The sequence below is a fragment of the Acomys russatus genome, chromosome 29 (genome assembly GCF_903995435.1).
Source record: "Acomys russatus chromosome 29, mAcoRus1.1, whole genome shotgun sequence".
NCBI lineage: Eukaryota > Metazoa > Chordata > Mammalia > Rodentia > Muridae > Acomys > Acomys russatus.
In genome coordinates, this window is record NC_067165.1 from 13492639 (window position 1) to 13518276 (window position 25638).

Here is a 25638-nt window from a genome sequence, read left to right on the forward strand (position 1 = left end):
GATCAGTGTCTCTCCCTCCATCCTTAGTCAGCTATTGAATACAGAGAGGCAATCAGGATGGCTTCTGGGCCATGTTCAAGTATGAGTGCCTGGCTAGACATCTTTCTTCCTGGCCGCTGTCACTGTGGCTCCTGTGCTATAGATAATCCTTTGAGAGGAGCAGGCAAGATTCCCCCCGAGCTAGACTCTTCCTAACTGGGGGTGATGTCTAAGGTTGTCATGTACTACTGAGATTGCATAGAAAAGGGGATCCCTTTTTCTCCAGAGCTAGCTAGAGTCCACAAGACTCCTGGCCTGTATCAACTGAGGTCATCAGGAGGTGGCTGAGGTTGGCCACAGCAAAATAAGACAAGGGCTGTCTGCCCCTTCCTGGCCAGGCCCCCTGTATTCTTCTTAATTCTTCACACCCAGACCTCAGCATGATTTTTCTGAAATAGTGATCTTAGTAATCATTTTCTAAGACACAAAGGTTAAGGAACATCAAAGAAAAAGAAGGAAATAATATGACTCAAATAGCCCAATTACAGTTTGCTTCTCAGGTGACTCCATCCTAGCTGCTCAGGCCACCTCTTTCCCTTCGAAGCCTTGTTTGATGGCTTCATGGTTTTGGTTCTTGGCCTGTGTGGGCATACCATCTCTGAATACTCCTTCATTCTCTTGATATCAAAGCCAGAATTCTCTTCCAGGAAGCTGCCTAGTTATCGGTAATGTGGCTGCGCCATCTGTTTGAAAGGAACCTGCCACTCAAAAACATCATAGCTGGGGTGATGGCACACACCTTTAATCCCAGCACTCAGGATGCAGAGGCCAGCCTGGTCTACAGAGTGAGTTCCAGGACAGCCAAGGCTGTGTAGAGCGGCCCTGTTTCAAGAGAAAAGAAAAGAGAAAGACATGCACCTGTAAAAGTGAGTGCTTAGTTTACTCTCTGAGACTCACAAGTCAATGTCCTGTCAAGTGTTTGAAGGGTGATGAAGGAAGGCTGTGTTTCCCTTCAGCTTCCTGAGGTTGTCCTGAGGTGTCATTCAACTGAATTCTCACAGCCAGAGTTTCTAAGAGAAGCAGTTGGTACTTGGGCTCTCCACTGCACTGTCTCAGTGGCCGTCCCTCTGCCTGGCCTTACCTGGCCTACCAACGTTAGCACCCCACTCACCAAGATTACTTGGGACCTCGTATATGACGTCCATTGCGTTTTCTTACCTCTCATCTTAATTGGCCACTCTGTGACATTCGACACTAATAAACTTGCTTTTAAGCTTAAAAACAAGCTCTCTGTGTTACCGAAGAGGGACACGTGCTTCCAGAAGTTAGCTGACCACAAGTAATAGGAGGAGGGATCAAAGGGCACGTGCGACCTCAGGTGCTGCATCTCATGCAGAGGGGTGGGTGGTGAGTTGAGAGTCTTGAGTCGTGGAGGATTGTCTTCTTCGGAACCATGGAGCTACAAGGACCTGTGGCCTGGAGAAGGGTAGCAGGCGGGAAACTTCCTGAGCTTTTGGATCTTAGCAAGGTTCTGCAAGAACAAGGTGGAAGTCTGGTTCTCTGTAATTTCTGTTCTTTCTTTGTTTGTTTGAGACATGGTCCCTTCATTATTTAGCCCTGGCTGTCCTTGAACTCACTATGTTCATGTAGTTCCGTTGGTATAGTCCTTACCTCCAATGCCTGGCACTCGGGGTTTGTTCTCCAGCACTGAAACTAAGTGTATTCTAATTCCAGTATTTGGGAGGTGGAGTCAGGAGGGCTACATGGGACCCTATCTCAAAAAGAAAACAAAACAAACAAGAGAAACCCGCAAGAGCTAGGTGTGGTGGCATATGCCCTTAATCCCAGCTCTGAGCAGGGGCAGGCAGGTCTCTGAGTTTGAAGCTCTATGAGCTACATAGTGAGTTCCGGGCTAGCCAGGGCCAGAGAGTGAGATCCCATCTCAAACAAGCAGCCAGCAAACAAACAAATGAGGGTAGCGAGATGTCTCGGCGGTGAAGCACACATGCTGCTCTTGCAGAGGACCCAGGTTTAATTACTAGCATCCACATGGCAGCTCACAACTGTCTGTAACTCCATTTTCAGGGGATCTGATGTTCTCTTCTGACCTCTGAGGGCGCCAGGCACACAGATGATGCACAGACATATTTGGAACCAAAACACTCATACATATAAAATAAAAAGTAAATTTAAAACACACACCCCTGGGGCATCAGAGAAACCACCACAAACAACAGTACCTACCTCACAGGATAAGTTTGAGGGAAGATGTATGTAAGGACCTTAACATGTTAAAAATACAGTTTATAGAGTCAGGTGCAGTGGTGCACTCAGGAGGCAGAGGCAGATGGGTCTCTGAGTTCAAGGCCAGCCTGGTCTACAAAGTGAGTCCAGGACAGCCAAGGCTGTTAAACAGAGAAATCTTGTCTCAGAAAAACAAAAACAAAAACAAAACAGAATTTATAAATTAGGAAATAGTAGCAGCTGATGTTATTCTGTGTGATATTTCTCTTAAAAAAATAATTTATTTTATGTGCATTGATGTTTTGCCTGCATGTATGTCTGTGTGAGGCTGTCAGATATTGGAGGTATAGACAGTTGTGAGTTGCCGTGTGGGTGCTGGGAATTGAAACCAGGTCCTCTGGAAGAATAGTCAGTGCTCTTAACCTCTGAGCCATCTCGCCGTCCCCCTGTGTGATATCTCTTGAAACTCATATTTGGTTCTGAGGAATGGTTCTAAGTCCCGTCTCCATGGCACTGGAGGTGGGTATTTTCCTTAGGTGGGGACCCCTGCTGATGTGTTGGGACCTGTGGTCTCGCTGTTCTCTAGACTTTTTTTTCTTTGTAGCTTAAGATTCCACACTTGACATGTGTGTTTCCAACTTGTTCTCTCTTCTCTTTCTTGTAGGCTTCCAGGCCAGTGCCATTACCTAGGCTTGCCAGTGGCACATTACTTCAAGCAGTGGATTAATCTGAAGAAGGTACCGTGTGGGCTCCACCCAGGGCTTGGTTCTCCTGTGCTTCAGACACCTACTCCCCCAACTCTCATATCTTTCTTTTTGTTTCTTTTCTCAGTTCCCTACTTTCTCTTCTCTGGGTAACTTGTACTGAGCCATGGGTATTTCTGGGAATGAGGAGCTGCTTGATGGGGGCAGGGCGGGCTACTGGGTGGAGTCCTGTTGGTGTCTTCCCAACATATATACAAGTCCCAGGTAAAGGGTTTTGGTTTTTTGTTTTGTTTTGTTTTGTTTTTTTGAATCTGGGCTGAGCTGTGTTGTCACTAGGAGAAATATGGTCCTAATCAAGCCTTTGGGAAGGCATTCTTTACACACACACACACACACACACATACACACAGACACACACACACACACACTCACTTACACTCACTCACTTACTCATGAGTGTGGTCTCTATACTTCTAGTTAGGAAGAGGGGTTTGCCTAAGATGGCTTTCGTCTCCCCAGGCCCTAGCAGACCTTACTTGTGTAGGGGAGGACAGTGGAAGCTGGAAGTGGAAGCACTATGGAGGATCTGGGCACTCACACAGCATTGTAGACCTAGGGATTTAGCCTGGGGTCATGGGCCTCAAAAGGACCCTGCATAGCTAGGGTAGTTCCCTGACAGAGAATGAGTTACCCAGAAAACCAGCCTTCTCTGGCACAAATAATGTAGGGGTGGCTTCTTGGCTCCTTGTTCTAGGCCACTTGAGAATGATGCCCATGTGTCATTCTGACAGAGAAAAATTGTTCTAGAGTAGCCTCAGGGTCTACTTGATGCTACTAGTCAGCTTAGTGACTCCTAGGAATCTGGAAGGAGGGACCCACACCAGGGCCAGGATCGAGGCTCCTAAGGCTTAGAAAAGAGAGGCTATTGAGGGGTCACACTAGGTACTGTGAGGATTGGGTTCTCACACTGGGTAACCAAGGAAGCGGGAATGCAGCAAGGAGACTGCCTTGGAGGCAGAAAGCGTGATCTGCTTTGCGGGGGTGGGGGGTGTGTGTGGCCAGAACTAAGCATGTAAGATAGTGGGGGACTAGTTCTGTAAGTGTTCGTTCCACTGAGAGATCGTGGACTCGGGCCCATGCATTGTCTTGCTTTCCCCTGGTGTGCATCCTTTGCACTCTGACAACACTGCTTCTCACCTTTGACTGAGGAGACTGGGCTCCGTCCTACCTTTGAGCCTTGGTCTGCTGTCATCCTCCTTGTCACCATCATCAGGTATGTTCCCTGTCCTTAGAGATGTGGTTCCGACATCACTGTGGCTGACCTTCCTTTGCTGTGACGCTCCCTGGACTTGGGATATCAATTAACTCAATTGGAAATAAGTCCATGCTGTTACTTCCGGGTGTGTTCCCCTGGAGCCCAGAGACAGAGCTGCTTCTTGCCTGTGTCCTCAGGGGTTAGACTGGGGTCAGCTAGATTCACAGTGTGTATACTTGCTGACCTCCTCACTGAGAACTAGCTTCCTAGAGACCCTCCTGGGTGGAGCTACCCTGCCTGTGTAGATAGACATGCTGTCCAGGAAAACAGTGTGCCAGCTGTCAGAGCTCATCTGAGGCGCCTGCCGGCCTCAACAAATGCAATGTGAAGGCCCGGCCAGGCGAGGCAGGCACTGACCATGAACAATTACTCTGTGAAGTTCACTAGACTTTTTGGTGTGTGATAGCTCTCTGCCTTTAGGTTCCTAGGCAGAAGGGCAGGAGAGCAGCTGACCCATACGGTAACACTAGGGTCACCTTGGTGCTTCAGGCCACCTTGAGCCTCTCCAGTTAGTTCTCCACTGTACTGTCAAGATATGGAAAGGAGTGGGTAGAAAGGGAAACTGAGGGCTGTATTCCCAGCTTACCTTGTGTTTTCCTCTTTTGAGAGACAGTCCAAGCAGGCCTGGGAAAAACAAGAGGTCTGAATCCTTTCTCTCCAGCCCCAGCTACCTTGCGTTCCAGGTGTGAGTATGTGGGAGACTAGGTAGGAACTCAGCGCCCTCACACTGAGGCCTCAAATGTGAGAAGAAATGAAATACTGTCTTCAGTTCTCCTCTCCTCTTCAGAAACTGTGGGTTGCCTCAGAAAAGTGTAACTTTTCAACAGCCATGTTTTGGTATTGCCTCCCTCTACCTACTTCCCCTGTAGCAGAGTGGCAAAAGACTGACATTTAGGGTGTTGTTGGATGATGTTACATTTTTACTGAGCTGTCAACTTTCTCCCAGGTCTCTCTGGAGGTTAGAGAGGTTACTAAGGAGTAGGGAATATACATGCATGCGTGCATGAGATTGTGTGTGTGTGCGTGCGTGTGTGCGTGTGTGTGTGCGCGTGCGTGCGTGCGTGTGTGTTTTCACATAAACATAGTCATCTTCAGAAATACTTGCTATAGCATACGCATCTCATCCGTAAGCGCACATTCTGGAGGACCTTCTGTCTGCCAGGTGCTGTGTTAGCCCCGGGAGTATAACAGAAAAGGTGACTGTTATAGATCATTTCACTTCTACTCAGTAACATGTTCAGAGCAGCTCAGAGTTGTGGACCATATATTAAAGAACTGGATTTATTGAGGTAGAGTCTGAGGAAGGATATCTGAATTATAGTCTGAAGGAGGAATTGGCCAAGCTTCGGAAGCAGCACATGATGAGGCCCTGAGGTGAGGAGAAGCCTGGCATCTTCATAAAAACCAGCAAGGCAGAGTTTGCCTCTGTTCATTGTTCGGTCCCCATCACCTTGGATGGCTCACAGCACAGAGGGACTTCCTTGCCATTTCCTGAGTGAATGGCTGCCAAGGCATAGGGATGATGAGAAGAGTAAAGTGGCATGGGAAGGCGAGGCCGGAGCTTGTAGACCAGGTTTTGATTTTGGCCATTATGTTTAGGATGAAGAGGAGCTACTAAAAGGATATTAAAAGAAACAGTGATCTCATTTGATTTTTGTTTTGTTTTGTGAGAGTCTTTTGTTATAGCCTAGCTGGCCTTGGACTTTTTGACATTCTTCTAGCCTTAGCCTCAACAGCGTTGGATTATAGACAGGAGCCACCCTGTCCACCTCATTTGTGTTTTAAAAAGGATTCTGTGGCCTCTTATTAAAAACTGTAAGAGAGCAGCCACTGGCTTTTGTAAATGGGTTGCATTTGCTGTTTGTAGGTGGGACAAATCATTGGGTAGCGTTGCTGAGCTCACAGCCTCTCAGGCCTTTGTTTCCTGAATGCCAGTTTTGACCCTCTTCTAATGATTCTTCTAATGACACAGTTAGATCTTGAGAGGCCCATAGAGGGCGGGGATGGGAAGCACTGTCGCCATAGTCCAATTGGAACATGGTAGTTGCTTGGTTTAGATGGTGAGCTGTGGAAAGCAGAGCCTGGGATAGGTTGTAGAATGTTGAATGGTGGGCTCAGTTTTAGATCTCTATACTAATTGCACGTGGCCATCCAGGCCCTGGAAGGCTGAGACAGGAGAATTGCCTTTAATTCAAGGCCAGCCTAAGCAACAGAGTTAAAGACCAATCTGGGTTACAGAGTTAGACGTTGTCTCAAAAAACCAAACCAAAACAACAAAATCTCTTACAGTAAGGAAAGTCATGCCGTAGAAATGACCTAGGGAGTGCAGCACACAGAAACTCCATAATAGCACAGCAAAGAAAGATAGACATCTACTTGAATTGATGCTATACTCTCGTCGTTAAATGATAAGAAATACATAAATACTATAATAAATATAGCATTTACTTTGGATAGAAAAATCTAAAGTTTCCATGTAGAAATGGATATAAGAAGGGCCATAGTTGGTGAATTATTGTGAAGTGGCGGGGTAAAAAAATGTCTGAAATCAAATCAGAAACTGTACCCACAAGGATGTGACTGTGACACGGATGACGATCCTAGCAGCTGTTAGATGTGGTAGATAGGCGTGCATGCTTTTCATATGATCTGACAGAGTTCTCTGTTCAGCGAAGCTTAGCTTCCTTTATCCCCACTCTCTTTGTGAATCAGAACCTTGCTGTGTAGCCCAGGCTGCCATAGCCCTTGGAATTCTCCTACCTCCACTTCTCCAGTGCTGGGATTAGAGGTACATACTACTGCATATGGCATGTCTAGTATATCATTTGGGAGAAAATAACAGACACATGTAAAACGGGCATTGTGCTAAATTATTAATACATTGGGACAAATTTGTTCTTTGAAAGTGAGTGTTGTGGTGATATAAGCGTGTAACAGACAGGAAATGGTGATTGGTTGTTAAGAGTTAGGGGTGAAAGAAGAGGTCATTATGACCCTAGAGATTATGATAGAGCACCTAGGAAAATTAGAATGAATTCTCTGTGCTGGTAGAAGGAGACACTTAAGATTTAAAGAGAAAAAAAGAGTTAATGTGGGGCTGTTAAATGCAGATGTCTTTGAGCAATTCTTGTGGCTCTGTGGAAGAGGTAGTTGAGTGTAAGTCTAGGGCTGAAGGCCGAGGTCTGGAAAGAGATACTGATTCGGACATGTTATTGCAAGTGAACCTGTGGAAGTGCGTTGTGTTGCCGAAGAAGAGTATGTGGGGTGAGAAAAAGAAAGACAAAGCCGAGCACTGAGACACCTCAGTGCATAGGTAGAAAATGAAGTCAGCAGCTGTGTTCTCTAATAGAAGTGTTGCTGTTTATTGATTCCATATCATGTTTTAGACCCATTGTCTTAGTCCATTTTCTGCTGCTTTGACAGAGTACTACAGACTTGGTAAGTTGTAAGCAATAAAAGTTTATTTGGCTCACAGTTCTAGTGGAGGCTGGGACAGTGGAGCTCCAGAAGCCTCATCTGGTAAGGACCTTCTTGCTGCATCATGGGAAGGCTTCATTCACATGACAGGAGGGGGAAAGGGCAAGGGAGTCCAACTCCGCTGTTGAACCAGGACCCTTTTGAAAGAATGACATGGATCCATTCATGTGGGCGGTTCCCATGCCCTAATAGGCTCCTACAGGCCTCGCCTCTCAGTACTGTTACAGTAGCAGTTAAATCTTAACATGGAGCTTGGGAAGGACAGACATTCAGCCATTAGCATCTTTGCTGCTCATTAGAGTTCCCGCTGGCATCTGTGGCAGTAGATCACTTGGAATATATCTAGTATGATTGGGAAATGATTCTTAATTTGTATCAGGTTTTAATCAATTTGAATTAAAACTTCATTGAGGAACTTTTGAATATGTTTAAAACCACTTAAGTTAGATATGCGGCATTTTAAACTGTTAATTTTACAAAATCTAAAACATTTTTTCTGACATTTTGCTTCCTACCTTAGATGTGATGTACATAATTAATTTACCCATCAGATTTAGTCTAAAAAAAAAAAAACCCAAAATATCTCATAATTTTTATACTATCATGTTGAAAGTGGTATTTGGACATATTAATTGGTTAAATAATTTCATGTTTTATTTGAAATAATTTGGGGGGGGTTTCGAGACAAGGTCTCTCTGTGTAGCCTTGGCTCTCCTGGACTCGCATTGTAGACCAGGCTGGCCTCGAACTCACAGAGATCCACCTGCCTCTGCCTCCCAAGTGCTGGAATTAAGGGCGTGTGCCACCACCGCCCAGCTTGAAATAAATTTTTAAACCTTTATCACAATGAACTTTTATGTGTATGGGTGTTTAGCCTTCATGTGTATGTGTATACCATCTGTGGCAGTTCCCACAGAGGCCAGAAGGGGGCCTCAGATCCCCTGGAATTGGTGTTATAGATAGGTAGTTGTGAGCTGCCATGTGGCCGCTGAGAATCAGACCTGGGTCTCTGGAAAAGCAGCCAGTGCTTATAACCACTGGGCCGTCCTCCAGCACCAACAAGTTTTATCGTGCTTGTATTGAGCAGCTATGGGCCAGATGCTTGGCTCTGGCTCCTGTACTCCATTGTCTGATCCTCACAACCCTCTTGAACACAGAGTGATAATGCCTTTACAGCAGTACATGGCAAACCTAGAAGGGAGGGTAGTTCCACCCAAGTCTTCACGGTACAGACAGAGGAGCCCTGAGGGTGGCACCAGAGAGAGAGAGAAAGAGAGATGTAGTCCTGAGGTGAGCATATATATCAGACTTGAACCCTACTGATGGTACTAGGAACTTGTGAGTACAAAGAAAGGATGGAGATGAAACAAGTGGTTTGGGCATAAATAAGAAAACAAGGAGGTAAGGGAAATTTTAATATTTTCAGAGATTTCATTATGAGGAACAGAGAACAGGCAGGAGATGTGACATGGCCATTACTGGGCTGAGGTCGGATTTGAGGTGGAAGGCGTTATTTGGAGAAGGCCAGCCAGGCTGAAGGTGAAGGGAAGAGAAGGAATCATTAGGGGTGCCTCTGAGAAAGAGAGAGGAGAAAGAAGACCCTTCCCTACTTCATTCTGACAGGAGGAAGAGAAAAGATGGGTGCAGATCCATGTCACAGGCTTGCTGGTTGGTGACGGCAAGCTGGAGTAGTTTTCATCTGGCTCAGTTTGCTGTGTGTTGCTGTGATAAAGACCATGACTGTGGCGGTTCAAATAAGAATGACCGACATAGGCTCATGTGTTTGAATACTTAGTCATTGGGGAGTGGCGCTGCTTGAGGAGGGTTAGGAGGTGTGGCCTTACTGGAGGAAGTGTGTCCCTGGAGTGGGTTTTGAGGCTTCAAAAGCCCAAAGAAGCCAGGCTGCGTGTCAGCTTCTCTCAGTCTGCAGACCAGGATGTAGCTCTCAGCTACTTCCCCAGCGGCACACTGGCCTGCGTCCATGCTTCCTGCCATAATGATGATATGCTGTACTCTAAAACTGTAAACAAGCCCCCAATTAAAAACGTTCTTTTAGAGGAGTTGCTTTGCTCATGATGTCTCTTCACAGCAATAGAACAGCAATCAAAAGCAACTTGGGGCCAGGCGGTGGTGGCACACACTTTTAATCCCAGCACTTGGGAGGCAAGAGGCAGGGGGATTTCTGTGAGTTCGAAGCCAGCCTGATCTACAGGGCTAGTTCCAAGACAGCTAGGACTGCACAAAGAAACCCTGTCTCAAACAAAACAAAACAAAACAAAAACAACAAAAAACAAAACAAACAAAAAACAGAAGACCAAAAGCACCTTGGGGAAGGAAAGTGTTTATTTGGCTCACACATCCGGAGTCACAGTCCGCTGAGGGAAGCCACCACAGGAAACTGTGGTGGAGAGCTGGGGCCGTGGCCATGGAGGAACACTGCTTATTGGCATGTTCCTTTTAGCTTGCTTCATCGCTTTCTTATCCACTCCAGAGCCACCTGCTCAGGATGGTACTGCCCCTTGTGGCCTGGGCCCTCCCATGTTAATCTTTAATCAAGAAAATGTCCCACAGACTTGCCTGCTGGCCTGCTTTATGGAGGCAGTTTTTCAGTTCACATATCAAGTTGACAAAAACTAACCAGCATAATTGTTCCCTTGTCAGCTTGTGACAGAAACACATTACTTACTAAGACACAACCCTTCCTTTCTTGTTCATCCCCAAGATCTCATAGTAATATCAATACCATGATATAAAGCACATTCTAACTTTCAAAAGTCCCAGTCTTAGCCAGGCTCAGTGGCACCCACCTGTAATTCATCACTCAGGGAGGCAGAGGCAGGCAGATCTCTTGTGAGTTCAGGACAGCCAAGGCTACACAGAGAAACTCTGTCTCCAAAAACCCAAACAACAACAACAAAGTTGCAGTCTTTAAAAATTCAACGCTTTAAAAGTTGTCTCTTTAAAGTGTCCACAGCTTCTTTAAAACTCCAACGTCTCTTTAACTGTGTGCTCCTATAAAATATAAAGTAAGTCACATCTTTCTTACTCCAAAAAGGAAGAACCAGGTCACAGCCACAATAAAAACAAAACCAAACTCCAATAGTGTAAACAATTCTGTATCTGTTTGTATCCAGGACTCATGATGTCGGGATTCTTGGGGGGCCTTGCCGTGCCATGATTCTGTCTCTGTCGTCCATAGCACACACAGCTTTTCTGGTGGCCTCAGGCTGGCTCCTCTGCACACCTGTATTTGCTGTTCATCCCACAGCTTCGGCATCTCAATATGCTGGGGTCTCTACTGCAGGTAGAGACCTTTTCGGGGTCTCCAACCCTGCCACACAGTGCAAACCTCAGCTGTGCTTCATGACCCCTTCAGTTCTTCAGCTTCCATGTTCCCAAACCAGTCGCTTAGTGACAATTTTGGAATTTTAGTTTCTTTAAAAAACACCGAAATATTTTAAGAGTGTGTTTTCGTTTTAATCCCAGGCGTGGGGATATGGCAACAGTTGACGATGATTTGCCTGGTGCTCTAGCAGAGTCATGGTTTTGCCAGCTGCAGATAGTTACTACGATTATATGACATTTGGAATTCTGGGAACTTTTCAGAGGGTACATAAATTCGAGGGCCCAGAGAAGGAGGGCTGGTGGCTGGTGGTCGTTTAGGGAGGTTGGTTGCAGTTTGCAAGTAGCTGAGGCCAAAGAAGAAACAAAAAGAAAGAGATTAGATTCAGGGATTTTCCTAATTCCTCTCTCCCATCTGTCTTGTTTTGCTCCTGTCTAGTGTTAGGGGGTGAAAAGGGGAAGAGGAATAGAGGGGAAATAAAGGGTGGGAAAAAGAAGAACCCACAAAGTAGCAAAGACCAGCTATAAGTGAAATATGGGAGACTTTTAAACGTTGCCAAATTTGCCTGCCAGCCTTGGCCTCTCTGGACCACAGCTTTTGTGTGCTAATCCTGAGGAAATACTCTCAGAAGGTTTTGTTTTTTGAGACAGGGTCTCTCTGTGTAGCCTTGGTTGGTTTGGACTTGGTAGCCCTGATTGGCCTGGACTCCCTTTCTAGACCAGGCTGGCCTCACTGTCTCTGCCTCCCTAGTTCTAGGATTAACAGTATGTGCCACCACACCTGGCTTCTCTGAGAAGACTTTGCCTCAGTGATGCTTGGCTGTTGTTCACCATAGCTGACTCTTTAGCCCTGATGACCAGAACTACATACACTCGATTCATAATATCTCATGAGCAGGGCTGGTGAGATAGCCCAGTGGTTTAGGCACCTTTGGCAAAGCCTAATGACCTGAGTTTGCTCCCCAGGCCCCACAGGGGGAAGGGAGAACCAACGACTGAACATTGCTCTCGTGCTGCCCCATATGCACATGTGTACAAACACAAATAGTGAATACATTTAACAATGAAAAGACAAATAAGATAATGGTTTTAGTATCACATGAGCAGTCCCATTAAAGTCTCTGAAGAGCTTTCTGAATTCCCTGTGAAACAAGGTAAGGCTCCTTCTCAGCACTGTTCTCACATCCTTCTCAGGCCCCCACACAACAGGTCAGTGAACGCTCAGTAGCTTTTCTGACCCAAAGTTCCAAAGCCTTTCTACAGTCTTCCCACAGACAACATAGTCCAGTGTGTCACAGCAGTGCCCCATGGTCCCGGTGCCAGTCCCTGCCCTGGTTTGATTTCGGTGCCTGTGATGATGATGACCATGAGAGCAAACTTGGGGGAAGAAGGTCTTTATCTGGCTTCCATATCCCAGCCACAGCTCACTGAGAGACGCCAAGGCAGGAACTGAAGCAGAGAGCACGGAGGAACACTGCTTACTCATTTGTTCGAATGGCTTGCTCGGCTCGGTTTCTTCTGTTCCTCAGACCACACACCACTGTCCCCAGGGCCTGGGCCCTCCCATATTAATCTTTAGTCAGGACAGTGTCCCACAGCCTTGCTGCAGGCCAGCCTTACAGAGGCAGTTCTCAATTCAGAGCCCCTCTTCTCCATGATGTCTAGGTTTGTGTCAAGCTGACAAACAAAACCAGCCAGCGCACTGTCTGATGGCTTGATGGCTTTTGTTTTTCCCCGTGACACAAGTAGGTAAACTGTTTGCTGGCAACTAATAGGGACGGGTGGAAGGGCTCACAGAAGGCAGGAGAGGATTGCCATCTTTTTGTGAGTAGCTACAGGAGCCGACTTGAGGACAGAAGGAGTCCTAGCAGCGTTGAGGGTCCAGTCTGATCAATGGCATTAGTTAGTAACAGAACCACCCTTAGCAGAGCTCAGCAGCCTGGTGTGGGTATGGAGGAGGGGACTTATGTAAGTAGTTAGGATAAAACAGGGGGTTAAAAGATACTCTCAGGACAGCAGTTGACAAAATAGGCTGCGATCTAAGATGGATACTGAGAAGAGGAGGGCTCTGCTGGATATAGACAAAGCAGCTGAGTCCTGCTGAAATGAGAAACAGCTGCAGTAGGCACAGCCGAGTGTGCCAGGTGGCAGCGTGAACAGTGGGATGTCTAGCCAGGTGAAGTGGCTGCTACCTGTAGTCCCAACCTCAGGAGGGTGAGGCAGGAGGATCATTGCAAGTTCCAGGTTATCTTGGACTATAAAGTGAGACTCTATCTCAGAAAAATAAACGAGGACTGGGGAGGTGGCTCAGTCGGTAAGTGTGTCACACAAGCACAGAGATCCCTAGCGCTAGTGTAAAACAGCCAAGCCCGGCAAGGGGCGTCAGCAGCTTCAGTGCTGGGGAGATAGAGTAAGGAGGACCAGGAGCTGGAAGTCATCCTTGACCCCTTGAATCCATAGCAACTTTGAGGCTAGCCTAGGCTACATGAGACACTGACTTTTTTTTTTTTTTTAAAGTAGGATGTTTGAACTAATGATTTTAAAAAATGGGATATTGGCAATGTCTAAAGTACAGCCACAGAAGTGGTGGCTACGGCTGACTAGAAAAAACGTTGTTCTAAGGCAGGTGGCTCTCTGTGAGTTCGAGGCTAGCCTGGTCTACAAAGTGAGTCCAAGACAGAAGGCTATACAGAGAAACCCTGTCTTGAAAAACCAGAATAAACCAGGGCTTGTGAAGCAGAAAGGTTGGTTGAGACACATTCAGAAAGATGTGTGAATATAGACATGAATACAGAAGATGAGCTTTTCCCAATGCATATGCATGACGCATAGGTACAAATGGGTGTATAAGTGCATGCCTACACATATATAAACACTTCACGTATATGCAGACCAAGCTGTGCAGCTTTGTGTACACATACTCATAACTGTTGGGAATTCCCTCTCATGCCACAGTCTGCCTGGGTAGGCTTTGGGAAAGTAAGAGGCAGCCTTAGGAGAAATCTGAGTTGATCAAGCAGGCTGACTATCCAGTCCTGCCCAGCAGCTGGGGGCTAGGGGCCTAGAATTGAAAAGTCAGATAAAAGCAGGGTATATTCTGTAGTTCTACTGCCCTGCTGCCACAGTGCTCCATGCCCTGCTGTGCTTTCTGTGTGCTCTGAAAGGGTGAACCTAGGGCCAGACATCCGAGGGATTGTGGAGAGGAAGAGGAGAAAGCTTTTGGGGTCTCTCCAAGAAACATTATGTCTCCCCCAATCTCTGGGAGGGGATAGCAGGAAAAACTGCTGAGGGGATCATTGGAATCTACGATTAAGTGTGACTTTTCCTGACCTTGGAGCATTCAGAGTCCCAATCAGTGCAGTAATAAATTAAGGGCTTATGGAGGAATAAATTCTCGGCCTTAATGAAGTTCTTTGCTGGGGGCCATCGGCAGGTCAGCAGGTCACAGTGCTTCAGAAAGTGGCTGAGCCAGCGGGGAAGCCAGCAGCCAGGAGTGATCCAGAAGTCTGCTCATCAGGTTGCTATTTGGACCCCTTGTAGAAGGGGGCCGAGTGGCTCCAGTGCAGAGCCCTTCTGCTTGGACTCTTAAGAAACTCATTTGGATGAAACAAGACCAAACCTCAAGTGAGAAGAAAAGTGACTGTCTAGGAGCCCTGCAGAGAGGGGAGCTTTCAGTAATGGCAGACTCTTGAGCACTATGGTCAGAAGCAGGTGGGTATTGTGGCCCAGGTCTTTGGCATCATCCAGAAGCGGTTTGCTGCCCACAGGCAGTATATAATCTGGATTGGAGACTCAAGACCTCTGGTCATCTTTGAAGAGCAGGATGCAGGTGGGCATGAGGGCATGGTAGAGCACAGACGTGGAGGGTGGCCAGGGCCTGTCACAGGTATGCCTGGGCTGCTTCGAGCAGGAGGTTACTGACCTGTGGGTGGAAACTAGAACCCAGGCCTCAGGCCTCCAGCTTCTGAGATCTTTCCTCTCAGCCCACTCTGCACTGTGTGTACCTGGGACAGCACCTAAGCCATGGGGAATGCCTCCTTTCTTCTCACTTCCCTGCCCCCATGGTGTAGCGCCCAGCCTGGGCTTTTCCTTTAAATATGTCTTACAGCTGTCTGAACTCTGAAATTCCTTTCACTCCTTCCCTCGCCTTGTTAACATGTGTTGCCTTTGGGGTAATCAGGGAAAAAATATTATGTCCTTTTACAATTACCGGGTTTTGGAATATTAAAATGTCTCGCTGCATCGGCACTGTTATTTTGATTGGTATTCTAACCTTTGACTAGCCCATAAAGCGCGCCGCTCCTGAAGCCAATATTGCAGGACTGAAATTTAATTCCGAAATGATTCCAGATAATAGGGAGACAGATAATATATGCATGAAGGATATTATGTTTGGACTAACTGCAGCAGGGCCAGGGCTGGGGAGCTGAATAATAGCCCAGAGTGAGTTATAATCTGTGGGACAGAAATGCCTTACTGTCAGGGCCAGGAGAGGAACTCTTAAATCAAAGGCATAGGAAACTATAGTCGCAGGGTGCTCTCTCTGACAGGAAGAGCACTGGAGCCAAGAGGGTAGCTGTGGAGGCTGTGCCCAGTCTTTCTCTTGAGCTATATAGAAGATCCTGGATGATAGAGCCCATTGATGTCTCATAGAGGACATCCTGATGTCCAGACTCCTTTCCTTCCCATAACAGCAAACTTCTCACTGCTTTTCAGATATACACAGTTTTTCACCTGTTTCTTATGCTGTTCCCTTACATTTTATTTTCCTCTTTTAGTGTATTTAGAAAACTCCTGTTCATCCTTCAAAACCCTTTTATGTAGCCACCCCCCCACACACATATACCTTCCTCTAGTAGGAAAGAATCTGTCACACTAACTGTATCGTATACTTGCACATTTGTGTTTCCTACCAGCCTGTGAGGCCATAGGTCTCTGTTTTCAATACCCAGCCCTGGTCCCTAACAGTAGGCACTGGCAAGTATTAACTGACTCTACAGTGAGTCAGGCTGCTGTACACAGATATCTGTCTGATTTTGCCAAGCAAACTGGCCTAGAGAAATTAAGCATCTTCCTACAGACAGCCAGGAGGAGGTAACTCCTGGGTTAGGTGTGTATCTTAGACAGGTGGACAAGGAGGGCTTAGTGGTAAAGACAGACAGACACTCACCTCCATCTTTCTGTAGTCCTCCTTGCTTTAGGCGCTGGCCTGAGCATCTGTGGGACTCGAGGCATGGTGGGAACAGGACCACCTTTGGACAGTTGCTACTTGCAAAAGACACTTCTCTACTATGATTTGTAGCCGAGTGGAGAACTGTGAGGCAGGCAGAATGCACGGTGTCTCGGGGATGTCTGAAAGCATCACAGACATTGGTTTCCCAGCAGGCCTTGGGGCACAGCACTCACAAAATATGTTGATAAAGAAATCCAGTATGCAAACAAAATGGAGAGGACTTGGGTTGCTTTGAGTCAGGCTGGCTGTCTCTGTGAGACTTGTCCTCATGTGCTGCATATGCTGGATTTTAGGGATGTAGGTGTTTAGCTCACAAGCCAGAGACAAACAATCATGCTAGGAAGAGCTTTGGAGCCTGGTGGGTCAGACAGGGCTCTATGTCACTGCCAGCCAGCCTTATGAGCCGGAGCAGATCTCTTCCCAGACCAGTAGAAAATGCCTGGCTCGTGTCCGGTATCCATGCTAAAATAAAAATTTAGTATCGTCATAGAGTTGACCTGAGGATGAGGCAGAGCCTCCCTGAGTTGCCTCTGTACTTGGTTCACCCAAAAGAGATGAGCTGGCTCCAAGGAAAAGAGGTCGAGGAGCCAAGTGTACAGGTATGCAGTAGGAGTCCACATGGAAGTCCATCCTTGGAAAGATGGGCTCAGCACTGTCCCTTGCACTGTGCCACCCTTAGCTTACATGGAGGAACAGCCTGCTGTCTCAGGCCTGGCTTTCATTAGACTAGAGTTACATGCAACATAGGCACTTGTTAACTCCATCGCCTTTATAAGGACAGGACCCTCAACCTTTTCTGAACCTAGCTTTCCATATTTGTTGAGTGGAGATAGTAATTAACAAAACCGGATGTGGCTCTGACTACTTAGTGTGAGCTCCTTGGGTCCCCAGCTGCCCTGCAGGGAAAGGAGGAACTGGAAGCACTGAGTGCTCATATTCCTTCCATAGCCAGCAGCATCGGGTGGTGCAGCAGGCACTGGAGTGAAGGCTGTACACTCCCGGGCCGTGCTCCTAGACAGCTTTGCTGTCCCCAGAGCAAAGGCAGGAGGAGTTATTTTTATTGGGGGTTAGGTAGTGAGAGGCTAAGTCAGGGGAGGTCTTAGCAAGGAGGCTCCTGGCATGAGTTCTGAAGGTGAGTCTATTTTCAGGGGGCAGAGGGAGGGGCTTCCAGGCCTGTGGGGTTGTAAGCCTGCCTACTGGATCAAGGGACTATAACGGTGATTTTAAGCTACACGTGTGGACTTGTCATGTGTACTTCTCACCAAGAAAGGGCAGAGAATATGGAGCAAGGGCAGTAGTTGTGGGAAACCACCGTGTTTGTGTCCATGCAAGGGGAGAGAGGGCCCATGGGCCAGGGTAGCAGTGTGTGGAAGAGGCCCCCTGCTCTGAGACGTAGTGGTGGGCATCAAGACTTCTGGGGAGAGGGCTGTACCCCTCCAACATGGGGGTTAGAGTTAGCGGAGTCCATTCCAGCATGTGGGTGAAGCTCTTAGGAGGATGCCACACCTGTGTGGGTGGGCGGCTTGTCATACCAACTGCTGAGTGCTGCCTTGTTCTGCATCTTCAATGGGTGTGGTCACAAGGGGAGAGTGAGAGAGGGAGTCAGCTTAGGGAGGCAGGAGTCTATCTCCTGTGTCCTCTGCAGTGGACCTCACCTCAGAATTCTTGCCACAGAGAACTGTGGCAGGTCACACCAGGCCCACCTCTGGGCCTGTCTGCATCTCCTGCCTGCCGCTTAGTCTGTTTCCTGTCCACTGAGGGTAGGCTCCTAGTCTTGGTCCCACAGTGGACTCTTTCCTTGTGTCCTTTAGTCCAGCATGGGTTTGTTCTGGAGCACAGAGTGGGAAGTTCTGCCTGATCACTTGGGGGCCTTTCTGACATAGACTTTGTATTCTAGCCTTTAGGGCCAGTTACCGGAGCCCAGCATAGCCCGAGTCCTTGTGTCTCGGTTAGTTCCTGTGCCCTAGTCCATCACTGTGAGAGAGCCTGAGCCACATGAAGAAAGGGGCCAGATTGAATCTGATCTACTCTCATAGACCGAGGGGCAGTGGGGAATCTCAGGAGACATGCTGGACCTCCTTACTAAGGAAGGAGGACTGTCTGGGAGAGGTGGGGCATGGCTGCAGGCGCCTGCTGCTGAGATTGCTGCTCTTCTGCTCGTCTTGATGAGGAACTCAATCTCTCTGCCTTCTCCTCAGCTTTGGTTTTTGTTTTTCCTTCCTTTACTTTGTTGCTTCTCTGGTCCCTGAAAACTGGGAGGCGTTGTACAAAACTCAAGGCTGGAATTTCAGGAGACACAATCCCGCCTCCTGTCTGCCACACTGTCCTCCTGCAGGTCACCCTGCTAAGACAGGCTTGAGCATGTCTGTCAGTGTCGGCAACGATGGAGCACTAATGCACTGGCCGCAGTTGGTGCCAGCCTCGGTGCTGGCTGCTCAACATACAGCATACACGATCCTCACAGCTACTTAGCAAGGAAGGGCTTGTCCCTATGTTGTGGTGCCAAAGTTGAAACTCAGGTTAAGAAGCTGCCCAAGGCCACAAGACCAGGAAAATATGAGTCCCTTCCTTTCACAGTTTCCCTCTTGCCACTTGCCCAGCAGCAGATACCACCCGAAGGCAACTCTGCTGTCTGAGCTAGGTTAAGCTGGAGACAAACACACAGCAGCCACCCCTGGTTAAACAGTCAGTAAAAGTCAGTGCTTAGGGGAAGGGCAGGGATTGGCCTTGCATTCCAGTCTCTGCAGAGTGATGCTTGTTTAATGGGAATCTTTGTGTGTAAGAGGGTGTGCCCATGTATACCTGTGTGTGTCTGTGTTTAGAAAAGCATGCCCCCCCATATCTACATCTGTGTGTATTCTGAGGTGTGCTCATGCCCCACAAAGATGTGTGGGATTTATGGTCCGGCTCCAGGTGGGCAGATGAGGCCCTTGTCTCTAGAGGGCAGCATGGTGCAATACTAAGAAGCCTGGGTGAGACCTGGATGTAGAAAAATAATGCCCATCTCTGGTGTTGGTCACATGCTCTGGAGGCTTTGGCTTCCTTAGCTGGTGGGTGGTGGGTGGTGGTGTCTTCTACCCTTGCCAGTGTGGGTATGTCTTCATGGCGTCTTAAGTTCCTCCTTTTGCTACAGCAGAGAGATACAGGAATGACTAACTTAGGGTTACATGCTAAACACCATGACCAAAAGCAGGTTGGGCAGGAAAGGGTGTACTTTGCATATACTTGCAAGTCACTATTCATCACTGAAAGAACTCACATAGGGCAGGAATCTGGGGGCAGGAGCTGATGCAGGGACCATGGAGAGGTGCTGCTTACTGGCTGCTCAGCCTGCTTCCTTACAGAACCCAGGACCACCAGCCCAGGGATGGTACCTCCCACATTGGGCTGGGCCCTCCCCCATCAATCACTAATTAGGAAAAGGTCTCACAGGCTTGCCTACAGCTGGAGCCTATAAAGACACTTTCTCAGTTGAGGATCCCTCCTCTCCAGTGACTGTAGCTTATGCTGTGTTGATATAAATGAGCCAGCACAAGGCAGGTGAGAGAAGGAAGGCCTTCTGGTTCCCCTCCTGGACTGCCTCCTGCTTTGTGATGTTGGGACTGCTTCAGGCGAGGCAGGCTGCAGCCAGATGTCTGCAAGAGCTGGGGCCCAACTGATGACAGCGCCTGGCAGGGTTGGAGGTGGCCGTGGGTGGAGCAGAGTTTGGGTAGATGACGGCACCTGGCAGGGTTGGAGGTGGCCGTGGGTGGAGTACTGGTTTGGCTAGATGGTGGCACCTGCCAGGGTTGGAGGTGGCTGTTGGTGGAGCAGAGAGCCATTCGTTTGCACATGAGCAGGAAAATATGGGCTAGAAGAAGCTGTCACCAAGTTGTCACCTGGATTCTTTGAAGGATGGAAAGGACAGAGACAGGGCTCTCGGTGCTCTCCATGCAGAGATGTTAGGCCTACCTCTGGCCTTTGGTCCCTTGCGTTGATTGTCTTGTTAGATGCTGAGTGGTGGCCAGGTAGAGACCTAGAAAGTTGGTGGCTGTGTGGTCACACTCATGGCCTTCTGGCAGGTAGCTTGAGGGGAGACTGGCTTTACATGAGCTGACCCAAATGACTCGTGGAGGTGCCACCTTGGCTTTCCTTGTCTTCAAGTGTTCTGTCCCATTCTCTAGACTTCAGCTCCCTGTCATTTCTGGGTGCATAGGCCGAGTCCCTACAACAGGGTCAGGTGTTTATGTGTGTGACTGGGTACCTTGGCACTCCCATCTCTGCGAGGACTTCTGACTTGGTTGGACCTAAGCCTTGGGTAACAGGTGGCCTACATCTATTTTTGTAGGCATCTATTAGCCACTAAGACCTCTGAATCCATGTGTGTCAGGCATCAGGACTCAGAGGTAGATCAGACCTGCCTTTACCTGTACAGAGCACTTGGTCTAAAAGGAAAGAGGAATGGGGCCCTAGGCAAATGGTGTGTGTGTGTGTGTGTGTGTGTGTGTGTGTGTGTGTGTGTGAGAGAGAGAGAGAGAGAGAGAGAGAGAGAGAGAGAGAGAGAGAGAGAGAGAGAGAGGAGTGATGAGTACAGAGGTAGAAGGTATGCACACATGCCTGTGTTTTTAACAACCAATTTATTCCCTTTTTGTTTCTTTTTACAACTAATTTATGTTTAATGAGGTTCTTCACTGAGCCAGTTTTACAAGAGGCAGAAGGTCTCTGTCAGCCTGTCTGCCTGTTCACAGACCCTAAGAGCCGCCCTGTTGTACTGGTCCCTGCTATTGCATGCTATGATTTCTTCAAAGGCCTTAAAGTCTTGAGACCGTAGGCTACCCTATTTGGAAAAAAGGAATGGCACTGCTGGGAATGAGCAAGTATGCCTATGAGTGTGCACGGGCACCTGTGAGTGCCCCGGTGTGCAGACAGTAGCTTTTAGTGGGCTGTCTCTAGCACCATGACCACTCTTGGTGTTAGCCCTGGCCTTGGCACCTACTTGCTTGTAAGCAGGCAGGCAGGCTGCAGGCAAATCCCAGAGCAGGCCTGAGGCCTCCCCAGTGGTGTGTTTGCTGTGCCTAATTACCCGGCAGTTGTTTAACTATGCAAGCTGCATGCCTGCCTTTATTGCACTGTGATTGCTGAGCTGCCTATGGGGAGTGTCATAAAAAGATATAAAATGCCCATTATCTGTCTGAGGCCCTCCTCCTGGACTGTGGGTGTTTGTGTTTTATTTTATTTTTATGGCTCCAGGGAAGCTCTGCAGGAAGAAAAGGGAGGGATGAGGAAAGGGAGGAGGAGGCCCTATAGGAATTGGGGGTTGGGAGACTGAGGAGCCCCTACATGCCAAGCTCTGAAGGACTGTACTGACCAGAACAGAGATACAGAAATGGCAGGTCTCAAATGGGGACAGACTGCTCAGGAAATAAGACCCGATCTTCCCCTCCCCACCCACCTGCAAGTCTTGCAGCTTAGTTTCTACTTCCCCTCGGCTGGTCTCCTTCCTCTGTGTAGGCCTGCTGCCTTTGGTGCAGGGCATTCCGCAGAGGCTGAGAAGAGGCTTTGGACAATGACTCAGACTGTGTGTTTGTGTCCTACAACACATGGCTTGCTTTAAGGCAAAGATTGTGCCTCTTTTACTCTCCTGAAGCCTTTTGTCCCTACAGCTTCAGCTGCCTTCCTTCTGCTAGCAACAGAGATGCCTTTTGGCTTGAGGCTTAAGGAAACCTTGTAGAGCTGAAAAAGGAAGTAATTAGATATATCAGTCCTGTGCCAAGCAACCTATGTGAGGTCAGAGGCCAGAGGTCAGAGCCCAAACAGGGAACCGGCCTTGAAGAGCTCATGCCGTAGAACTAGAGTACAAGGGTCTGTGGATGGTGTCTGGTATGTATGTCTATCAATGAGGTTGAGTTGAGTGTAGTCATTGATACATTCCTATTGTTGAGTCTATGTTGGTCACTCATTCATTCATACTGTTGAGCAGCTACTGGTTAGGCACTCCAAGCACGGAGGAAATATAAGTGGAATAGACAACATCCAGGCCTTTGCTAGTTATTAAGGCTGTGTTCTAGAGGACTGGCCAATGGTTAAAGCGCTTGCTGCACAAGCTGAAGATTGGAGTTCATGTAGATGTTGTGTGGGCCTGGTGGTTCCCCTGTATTCCCAGAGGAGGCTGGCCAGAGACCTCTTCATGTTAGTTAGCTCTTCATGTGACTTCAAGACTGCCTTAATAAGAAACCTCAGTGTCAACGTTGGGCAGCTTCTACGTACATGCAAACATGAAATATATCCACATACATGTTTAGACACACAAACATGCATATACACATACACATGCCACATATACAGAAAAGGGGAAAATATGTTTATCCTAGGGAAAGTAAACCTAAATATTTAAACCCTGGGTATTGTGACCCCCCCCCCAAACAATGCCCCCCAACTCTGACATGCTGTTTCTGATGCATGAACCATCTGTACCCTAGACTTTTGTACTATCTTTTTAACTTCAGATATCTTGACTTCTACTGATGGCAGTGTAAGTCCTCTTGCCTGACCTTGAAGACCCTCCAGTTTGCTTCCACCTATAACAGCAGTGCCTGTGTCATGTGTGTCCAAGCCTTAAGTTTATGCTTGTTCCATTTGCCTGGAAAGGCCTTTGCTGCACACCTGCCCAGTAAATTCTTGTTTATCCACTAAGACCCTGGGTCCTCTGGCAGAGCAGCCAATGCTCTTAACCGCTGGTATACATTTTAAAAAGTAGCTTTATTGAGCTATAACTCATATACTATATTCATCCATTTAAGATATATAATTTGTATCTTAGTGTCCTTGCAGGGTTGTATGGCCAATTACTATACACCTAAATTGAGATTATTTTTGTCCTCCTTAAAAACAACAACAACAACAAAACTCTACTAGCTGTCACCATCCCTGCCCAGACATCCCATCCTTGAGCAAACCTAGTTGACTTTCCATCCTCTGTGGATTTGCTTGTTCTACAAGATTTGTATATGTGGCCTTGCATGATGAGCTTGTTTTCACTTATAATTTTCAAGGTTCATGCAAGTTTTACAATACACCAATCAGTCCTCTTATTTTTTTAAACTGGAAATAATATATTCCATTGTATAGATATCCTGCATTTTCCGTCCTGCTCTCCCTCCCTCCCTTCTTATTGCCTTATTTCCTTCCTCCCTCCCTCCCTCCCTTCCTTCCTTCCTTCCTTCCTTCCTTTCTTCCTTCCTTTCTTCCTTCCTTCCTTTTTTTCCTTATGTATATGTGTTTGCTTGTCTGTATGTGCACCATGTCTGTGTGGTGCCCAGAGAGGCCAGATGAAGGTGTCATATATCCCCTGCAACTAGAGTCACTGGTGGTTACAAGATACCTGATGTGGGTGCTGGGAACCACACTCAGGTCTTCTGCAAGAACAGCAAGTGCTCTTAGCTGCTGAGCCATCTCTCCACGCCTTATTTACTTATTCTAAGGCAGATTCTCTATCTATAGCCCAGGCTAGCCTGGAAACCATTATGTAAACCAAATTTGTAGTTATCCTCCTGCCTCACCCTTCTGCATCCTTAGATTCCAGTCCCATGCCATTACAGTAGCCTACATTTTCTTCATTCATTCATTATTGGACATGTAGGTCTTTCCTAGCTTTTGGCTGCTATAAATAATTTTGCCATGAATATTTGTGTACAAGTTGACTTTGTTACTTTCTCTGTCTCTCTGTCTCTTCTCTCTGTCTCTCTGTCTCTGTCTCTGTGTCTGTCTGTCTGTCTGTCTGTCTCTCTCTCTCTCTCTCTCTCTCTCTCTCTGTGTGTGTGTGTGTTGTGAGGTCCATGAGAGTAGAAATCACATCTGCATCATCTCTACTGTATCCTCTTCACTTTTCTCATGGGTAGCACTTAGTAAATGTCAATGAATAAAAACAAGCATACCAGAGCATGGTGACATATTTCTGTAATCACTTGGGAAAAAGAAAAATAATGCTTTTTAATTCTCTTCTACCCTCCGAGTGCAATAGCAAATTGTATAATGGTACATGAGCCCAGGCTGGAGCTCAGATTCACTCCTCAGTGGCTTAGACTAAAAGGAATTTTCATTGTACTGTTGGTCTCTTGTCCAACAATAGGTGACGTGAGAACATCTCTGGGTTGTCCCCAGTGTGGCGGATACGGCTGCCGCTTCTCTCCCTCTTCTTCCCTCTTCTGAGGGGCCCTGGATTGTTTCATGCGCAGAGGGTTGGATCTCTGGGAAAACTCGGGAAGGACAGTGTTGAGTTGGGTAGCCTTCTGGCTCAAGGCCAGCTTACTTTATGACTGCTCCAAATGTTCAGGTTTTCAAGGAGAAGAGGGGGCCCTGGCCATCCCAAACAGTAAGTACCAGTGCAGGCCGGATTAGTAAAGCCAACATTCCCTCCCCCATCTCTCTGTACTTACTCACCCTAATAGTTTGAGCCTATAATTAGAATGGGGCTTTATTAGGCTAATTAGGAGGTATGAATGATGGCAGGAGGGCATGTGGAGATGTATCAGGGTGGTGGGCAGTAAATCTAAGGTTTTAATAGGTTTATTCCATAATCAGATGGTTTAGAAAGCTGAGTGGCTGGGCCCCTCCCCTTCCTCCTACTCCTACCGCTCCTTGAAGTGGCCTTCACACTTTGCCGTCCTTGTCCTCATGCTGCCAGTGATGCCGGGATATGGGGGCTCATGAAAGACGGAGGAGACCCCACCCGGAGCTTCATTGCCTATGCACGCGCCGTCCAGCCTGGCGGCATGATTACCTTGCTGAGAAATCCGTCCAGGCGCGGGGCTGCTGATAGCAATCATTGATTAAGAGGGTAATTGTCCTGAAAATTCAGATTGATCAGAAGGCAGAAATGATAACTTGTGTAACTGTGTTTAAAGCCACGTCCTGTCAATAGAAGAGACTGAGATGTATCACGCCAAGCGGGGGCAGAACAGATGGGTGTGTGCAGCAGGCGGGCGCTGCTGTCCTTCTCTCAGGCTGAGCAGGATGTTTCTTGTCAGTAACCTGGACTATTGGAGATTCAATCACTTTTATCTCCCCCTCTCTCTCAATCCAAATGCCTTTTCATATTAGGAAATTAGAATTGGCCCTGCTCATGCAAGATTTATTAGCTGTGCTGAGCAGTCGCACCAAAGAGTAAATGATTTTGCTTTGCTGGAGCTTTTCACATATTAGGACCCAACTTCTCCTTTCCTGCTCTGTGTCACTGGCTGCCTGGGGGAGTGAGCTCTAGAATGAGAGGCTTGGGGAGCAAGGAAGAAGTACTGCTTTGGCTTGGTTTCTCATCTCCCAGAGGCCCCCCGTCTCATGCTGACACCAGATCCTGTCCTGGAGTCTCC

The 25638-nt window shown here is 47.6% G+C and overlaps 1 protein-coding gene across 5 annotated transcripts in view; it reads left to right on the forward strand.

Moving 5' to 3' along the window:
* The window catches only part of Eri3 (ERI1 exoribonuclease family member 3), a 128358-nt gene that overhangs the window by 62474 nt on the left and 40246 nt on the right, over positions 1-25638 (forward strand). For all 5 annotated transcript variants that reach the window (XM_051171670.1, XM_051171668.1, XM_051171669.1 and 2 more), the window contains one exon: positions 2888-2960. In XM_051171670.1, the coding sequence (XP_051027627.1) occupies positions 2888-2960 (73 nt within the window). The remainder of the gene's footprint in view (positions 1-2887; positions 2961-25638) is intronic.